This window comes from Cyclopterus lumpus, chromosome 16, assembly GCF_009769545.1.
Source record: "Cyclopterus lumpus isolate fCycLum1 chromosome 16, fCycLum1.pri, whole genome shotgun sequence".
Taxonomy (NCBI): domain Eukaryota; kingdom Metazoa; phylum Chordata; class Actinopteri; order Perciformes; family Cyclopteridae; genus Cyclopterus; species Cyclopterus lumpus.
This window is the reverse complement of record NC_046981.1, coordinates 14831443-14839593: the sequence shown is the minus strand read 5'-3', so window position 1 is coordinate 14839593 and position 8151 is coordinate 14831443. Positions and strand designations below refer to the sequence as shown.

At 40.3% G+C, this 8151-nt stretch overlaps 1 protein-coding gene across 1 annotated transcript in view; it reads left to right on the top strand.

The window, feature by feature from the left end:
* Nucleotides 1-2571: 2571 nt before the first annotated feature.
* Nucleotides 2572-8151, top strand: part of gnl2 (guanine nucleotide binding protein-like 2 (nucleolar)) — a 13705-nt gene continuing 8125 nt past the window's right edge. The window contains 8 exon segments of the mRNA XM_034553626.1: nt 2572-2782; nt 3171-3255; nt 3420-3514; nt 4515-4654; nt 6658-6842; nt 7180-7246; nt 7344-7502; nt 7623-7736. Of these exon segments, the coding sequence (XP_034409517.1) occupies nt 2719-2782; nt 3171-3255; nt 3420-3514; nt 4515-4654; nt 6658-6842; nt 7180-7246; nt 7344-7502; nt 7623-7736 (909 nt within the window). The 5' untranslated portion in view covers nt 2572-2718.

Sequence of the window (8151 nt, the reverse complement as noted above, 5' to 3'; positions counted from 1 at the left end):
ATCGTTCACCCTGCCGAGAACGTCAGGCCCGGGGAGAGGGATATGTGGCATCACCAGGGGACAGGTAGTGGAGGGGCGCTACATCCCCACGCAGGATCAGTGCCCACACCACAAAATGGCCGCCATGTGCGGCACTACATCTCCCAGACTACCTCACCACTCACACAGCTGTCGGTGCTTAAGCCACCTAATTGAGGCAGGGCTGGGAGACTGGATAAAAGGCAGATGGGAGAGCACAACAAGGGAGAGGAGCTGGAAGAGCGGATGCCTCTGTGGAGCAGGAAAACACCACAGTTACCACGAAGAGGACCTGGTAACGGGAACTTGAGAGACTTAGTTTTGGTTAATGGAACCCTTTTCTCCTCCGGGACGCTTTGAGTTGACGGACTGACCTTTTTTTGATTATTTGGATTTAATGGAGCCCTCTGAGGTGCTGGTGCTGGAAGAATAAATCCACCCTTTTTACTTTATAAATGTCTGTCTCTTTTCCAGCCTCTCGTGCACTGCCCACCCTAGCTTGCCCTAGGGACAACCCGTGACGCTGCAATTGTGTGTACGCCTTGCTTAAGGCTAATGTTTTTCCTACAGCTGAGTATATCAACCATGATGTAGCATTCTGAGATTCTTTTTTTTAATAAAGTGCTTTACAAATAAAATGCATTATTATGAATTGTGGTCAATCTGCCGTGGTGTGTCCATCCTGTTGCATTCCTGCATATGCTATAAACTTATTGTTTTCTTCAGGGTTGCAATGCCTTGCCTTACTAAAAAAAAAATTGTACAACTGCTGAATACAGATACTAAATATGCCCTACATTCATTTTGTTGACTAGAAGTGGTGGCTTTAAATGACTTCAAAATGGATTGATTCAACCAGTGCTAAACATTTCAAACAATGTTGTGACAGTGTTGGATTCAAAGGCACTACATGTAAGTATGCTATTTTATTCATTTTTAAAGGCATTCAACTGAGTGCATCAGGTGCAAAGAGACACAGATCGGCCTTTTTTGTGTCATTTGAACATTTTAATACAATGCTCTTCACAGAGGGATACCACTTGAGTGCTGTGAATGGCTGGCCGAACCAGAAGGTTGTGGCATGAGTGATCACATTTAAAGATAAGCATTTAGAAGAGTGCACAATCTTTGTCCATAACTATAATTGTAACACAATTTAAATTGGCTTTTAATAAAAGGGATTTGACATTTGTTTCTCCCCTAATTTGTTGGATGGACTTATTTTTCTTGTAAATGTGGATTTTAAAATAGAGGATGAATGTTTAGATTGAAACAGGTTCTTTTCCCACAGCTCAGATGTAAATAAAACAGGATTACTTTGTGAATATAAAAATTAATCATTTATTGCAGTGGACTGCTGATGAATTCAGTTACAATGTCATCTCTATGAAAATGAACAGAACATTGGTTGGTCTCCCTAAACTGAATGCTGGATGGCGCCTCTCCAGACCTGAGTCTCTACGAATTTGTCTCTGGGCCATACGTGCGTAACGTATCGTACACACTGTGAAGGCAGTGTCATCACAACCAGACAAGCTTGGTTTTTTGCACATCTTGGTGTCAAATAGGCCTGCATCAGGTCTGCGTTAATGAAAATCATATTGTCCTGAGAGTATTTTTGAACTCTTATATAATAATAAATAAAGAGCAATACAATTAAACTATGGGCACCTGTTTATTATTGGCAATATGTTATTGTATCTTTGATTTGACAATATTTTGCATTTCATGAGGAAGGCCATAGGCTACACTGAGGACACTGAGGTCCCATCTTGGTACTTTAAAAACAAAAAATAAAAGATTTTGAATTTCTCCTACATAATTGTATACGTTGATGTCTGGAGATTAAGAAAACATATGATGGAATAGCTAACTATATAATTAAAATGTGAACAATCTTGTTGGGTTAACTGGGGGAAATTGGACTCATGACCTCAATATTACAAAAGAACAATCCCTGCCACATCCCTATAATAGAATAATTTTTTCTTGCATTATTTTAGCCAAAACCTTCCCTATTTTATCGCGAAAAACACATTTTCCTTGCAAGTCTTGTGCCTCCTGTGGCCCTCATGATTCACTTCGAGCTGCAGACAGCAGGCTCTCGTTTCGGGTAATGAAGGTTTAAAGTCAGCATGGGAAACTTAGATATTCAGCAGGGAACGTTGGCATTCATACCGTAATAGAAACAGTACTGCACCCTCTTCTGGAATAAGAAGAGTAAAGCAATGCATTTCTTTTACAACATAAAAAGCAGTATTATTATACCGATTCTGTAGCGTGTTTATATTCCCCCCAACATTGACAACTTGCTGGTCTAAATAATACAATAACAATGAACTTTGCTTTTACACATCGATTAACATTTACATAATATATAGTTAATTCCGGAACACATACTCATGTTGCTTACATTCAGATGAAGCTATCACCACATAAGTTAATATTCAGAATTGTTCCCACTGTATTTACAGTACGTACAGCACACCCTGTACAGTTTCAGGAGCTCTTTTATTGGCTCTTGTCTTGTCGCCGTCGCTCCTTCGATGACGTCCTTCCTGCTTCACTGTAACAGCACGTGTACGGTGTAAGATTAAGAGCTGAGGGGAACAACAGCGTCTAAACCTCGGCTGTCAGTCTCCGTCGTGTGGGCTCCTTGTTTTTTTTTTCGGGAAAGGTTTTTCCAACTAAGCCGTCAAAATGGTGAAGCCTCTGTTCAAGGGGAAAAGCTCGATAAACACCTCGTCGTCGAGCAGCAACCCCGGTGAGCTAAACCTCGTTTGTTTACAGCTAATGCTAACTGTTGCTAGCTGGTTCATAGGATGTTTCTTAAAAAGACATCGATAGGTTATCTTTTGTTAGTTTAAGCTAGTCACTGACAAAAAGTGTGCAAGTGTTTGAAAACCAAACCCACAATTCAGGTTAAGTTAACTCAATCTTACTTCAGCTGCTGTAATGAGTTCGTGTGAGGCCATTTAAATGTGACACTAAAGTATTACACTGTTAGGAAAGGGCTTGTGTCAATCCAATCAAGTTTCGTCTGCTGTTATTAATTTGTCATAGGATGTCTTCTGAAGCAGCTCTGATGGTCCTTGAAAAGCTATGTTTGTTGGGCTATTGGATTGTTAAATAAGCTGTCTCATATTTCACAGATCGAGTTAAAGGTGCTGGAGGGAGCAACATGAGGGACCGAACCACGATCAAACGTCTGAATATGTACAGGCAAAAGCAGAGATGGTAATTGATGATACAGATTTTCATTATTCTTATGGGCCGCTGGTTTTCTAATATATATATATATATATATATATATATATATATATATATATATATATATATATATATATATATACACATACACACAACTATAATGTTCACTCTGACTGATCTTCTGCTCCCAGTAATGACCGTGGGAAAGTCATCAGACCTCTCCAGTTCCAGTCCACAGTGACTCCAGGGACCGTAGCCAGAGTGGAACCAAACATCAAATGGTTTAGTAAGTGTACTTCCTTACTTTTTGTATATGTTGTGTGTGTGTTTGTATATTTAGTATTGTATTGGTCTTTTTTAAGGGGAAATGTGGTGTTTTGCATACTTGCTAAAAATTAAACAAAAGCAGCAACAACAACTTTGAGACGGTAGTCGTGTTTGGGATGGTGCAAATCATTTGTGAAATACTTGTTTTATGGTGGTTTATAGACTAATGTGTTTCCGTTTGTGATAAGCAAGACACTAAACCCATGGATATTTTCTCCATAACACATTTAAAGTTATGAGTTTTTAAGAGCATAGCAGTTTCTGCATCACTTCCCACTAGTACCTTTTGTTGACTTTAGCAATATATTAGCCTCATTGGCTTTCAGAGTGTGGTAGCATGTCTTCTTAGGGTCTACAAAAAAACAATAACAAATATTTAAATGAAAACAATAAATGGCATGAGGGAGATTCTGATGATGGAATCAAGGGCTCTCACTTTTTGTGTTGCCACTTGAGTTGTATGCTCATGTTAGGAAGTTGCATTTTATGAAGTCATCATACCCCCATAACCTCCACCACAATATTTCTATATGTGGCATTAAATCCAAAAATATGGTTTGGTGTCAAGGTTGTCTGTTTAGCCCAACTTAATAGTTCTCTCCCTTTTTTGTGTTCGCAATAAAGATGCACCGATACGGACATCAGTCTGATCCTGGCTCAAATTGCTGTATTGGGTCTCTGTGATAATAGGTCTATCTGGTATTGGATAACTTACTAGTAACTACTAACTATAACTAGTTAAACTGTTAATGGTGACATTCACCTCAATGTGATGGCAGATGTTGACATCTCTTGATAACCTTATGTTAAATTCATGTGGACTTTTAATCAACAAGTTTGAAATGACACTGCAGAGTATGATTGTAAATCGGGAAACTAATCAGATGAGGGACTATAAATATGAATTTGAGAGAAAATGGGAAATCTGAACTACACATTTTATATTTTCTGTATACCAGCAAATACCCGTGTGATCAAGCAGTCCTCCCTCCAGAAGTTCCAAGACGAGATGGGAGCTGTACAGAAAGATCCATATCGTGTGGTGATGAGACCAAGCAAACTCCCCATGTCCCTCTTGCATGATCGAATCAAAGCTCATGTGAGTATAACATTCAGAAAGCTCCTTTTACTGTGTTTTTTTTTTATTTATCCTGTGCTGTCTATATAATGGTCCATTTGTCCCAGGAAGGCTCCCCAAAGGAGATTTGTGTTTGTGTGAATTAACAGTTTATAAATTGTATTAAGCGTATACTGGCATATAAAGCTATTTGTTATTTAGTGCATAAGAGAATTATGTTTCCCCTCAGTGGCTTGTCTTTGGGTGAGAGGAGCGTAGACTTGAATCCTGAGTGTACTGGCACTGTGCTTGGCTTGAGACAGTTGCACCTAGTCAGGCTTTAACTTTTCCACCCCACAACCAACACAATTCTGAGTGACATCCACTTCTTCTTGTTCCACATGTTGGGGCTGTTTCAGTCTTTATTTTTTGTTATAGTCCCTCATGGAATTAAGACCTTTCTTTAAATTTGAAGCAGTTAAAGATACTGATTTGTTTCCTGGACCAGCAGTGTCTCAGATCAGTGTATTGTGCAGGCTTATCCAGAGCATTATTTTTCCCCAATTAGTGAATACATTCTCATCTACCAATGGGCTAATAGCCAATTCATGACCTTGATGATTTTGATAAAACAATTTGTGAAACCCATTGCTTTTAAATCTGAATGTCGAACGGTACAAAAAAGGCCGAAGAGCCCGTTGAAGATCTTGGCAGATAGATAGTCATGCAAACTGAATCCTTAAAGATAATTGGTTCTGAACTCTTTGTCCCCCCACCTCTCATAGCAGGGTTGCAATACAGGCATGACTCGTGATGAAAATCATTGAAACACCTACCGTATTTTCCGCACTATAAGGCGCACTTAAAAGCCTTTAATTTTCTCAAAAAACGACAGTGCGCCTTATAATCCGGAGTGCCTTTTTATGAATTAATTCTGGTTGTGCTTACTGACCTCAAAGCGATTTTGTGTGGTACACGGCGTTCTGTCAAAATGTTTTAGTACGACTTTGGTAAACTACAAAGCCGCACCGCTTGCAGCATTATGGTGCGTTCACACCAAACGGCTTTATAACTCGCGTCAGTTTATTCGCCAGTCAAGTTGTGTTCATTTGTGTCTTTCGCAACCAGTTGCGAAAAGGGGGCGTGGCTTATCTCTGTGGCTTGTCGGTAAAAAACAATTATAAATTCCACCATCCACCACGGTCAAAAAATAACCGCTAGTTCTGCTTTATACTTGTTGAGGACATCCCATAAACGTCGGAACATCTAACGCCCTTGTGTCTGGGTTCATAACATCACCCGTAGGCTCACACGGCTCTGGAGTTTCACCGACTCCGCCTCGATAGCTTCCGCTTCCAGCGCTACCAGAGCAGCAGCAGCCCAACGGGCGGAGCATCTCAACGCTGATTGGCGTTGGAAGTTGAAATATTTCAACTCTGGCGAAATTTCGCAAAGCGTGAGACGCGTCTATCGCAACGCCCGGCGAATTTCAACCAAACGCGTCTGTGCGTTGACTTTACATGGGATCCAGACGCACGAAAGATTCGCAACGCGTTTGGTGTGAACGCCCCTTTACGGCTACTGTAGTCAGGAGCGTCGCGGAGTAATACATACTGTGCTTCGCCATAATATTACAGTGTGTGTGTGTGTATATAAGGACCCCACAATGGCACCTGTCAGGAGACACGCTTACGACGTGGACGCTTACGACAAGGCTATCAGTCACGCAGTAGAACATGGGAATAGAGCAGCTGAGAGAGAATTCAACATTCATCAATCAATGGTACTGAAGTGGAGGAAGCAAGAAGATGACACAGAGTTACGCTAACGTTTGATTTAGCGGTATCAGACTGTTTTTTTTACGTGTTACAACTGAACAAGGTTGGGAGTTATTGTGAATACGCTGTGATCTCTAAGAAACACTTGTCCTTATCTTTAATATAGTATAACAATTTGGACCAGTGCTATCATTTGGCTTACTGTTGATTAAAAGAAACAGTCCGAGCTGCAAGTCTAATCTTTTTCTTTTGTTTCTACACCTGCAGAACGCCAAGGTGCACATTCTAGACACAGAAGGTTTTGAGACCACATTTGGGCCCAAGGCTCAGAGGAAGAGGCCCAATCTCATGGTGGGGGATGTGAAGGACCTCAGAGAAAAGGCCGAGGCCTCAGTCCTGACCTACAGTGAAGACAAGGACAAAAACCTGGTGACTGAGGACACAGGGGTTCGGTAAGACCCTCAGAAGATATTATAATCAAGCCACTACTGGCTAATTTAACTGAACAGAAGCGTGGTTTGCTTCATCTGTAAAGGGAGAAATGCTTTTTATTATGTTTTTGGGATGTCAGTCCAGTCCGTCCCTTCTCGTGAATGAGGAATCAGGAATCCCTTCAGCTAATTTCTTCAGATTTGGCTAAATCGTCCACTTGGACTCGAGGATGAACTGATTAGAATTAAGAGGTCAAAGGTTAAGGTCACACCAGACACATATTTGACTACAACTCAAGAATTGCCAATTATGACAATTTCACGCAGTAATGCTAGTTTTATTCTCATTTTGCAACAGGGCTGAAGTACGTGAGGAAATCTTCAAAAAGGGTCAGTCCAAGAGGATCTGGGGAGAACTTTATAAGGTAACATTTACATCCTTCTCTCAAGTGCGAATGTAGCATTGGTACATGTGGCGTGTTACGGGGTCGTTTTGCATTCCTGACTTTTTTCATGTAATAGGTCATTGACTCATCTGATGTCATCATCCAAGTACTTGATGCCCGTGATCCCATTGGAACGCGCTCCAAAAGCATCGAGGCATATATGAAGAAAGAGAAATCCTGGAAACATCTGATCTTTGTTCTTAACAAGTGTGACCTCATCCCCGCCTGGGTCACGGTAAAAACAAATACAACACGTTCATCTTTAGTTTCCATTTCATTGGGAGTGAATGCGTCTGTTTATTCATAGTATGATAATAAAATAATGTCTCGTTGTCGCCACTTAATTTTGAACCAGAAACGTTGGGTAGCTATTTTATCCCAGGAGCACCCCACTCTGGCTTTCCATGCCAGCCTGACCAACTCGTTTGGTAAGGGCTCCCTCATCCAGCTGCTCAGGCAGTTTGGCAAGGTAAGCCCATGATTCAATTTCAACATAGCTTTGTTTCTGCTTTTGTTTTCTGCTTAAATCGGATAGCATCACTTTTTTCCTTTTATGTCAGTTTATTATCCACTCAGTGGAATATTTTTATCTGCAACAAAACTGTTTATTTGCTTTTGGCCTTGAATGTTCAAATTGCACGACCTGTGATTTTATGAGTGTACTTTTTATTTATGGATTTATTTAACTATGAGCTATAATTTAGAGTGTGGTTTTGCCCACTCCAAAAGTGTGTTATAGTGTATTGAATGAAATGGTTCATACAGTATTATTCATTTACATTTTATTATACAAGTTAATTAGTTCTTAATACAGTATAAATATTGCAATATTAGGGCAAAAACAGCTGCAAGGTAAAGGACTTGTATATATTTAGTAGTGCTGG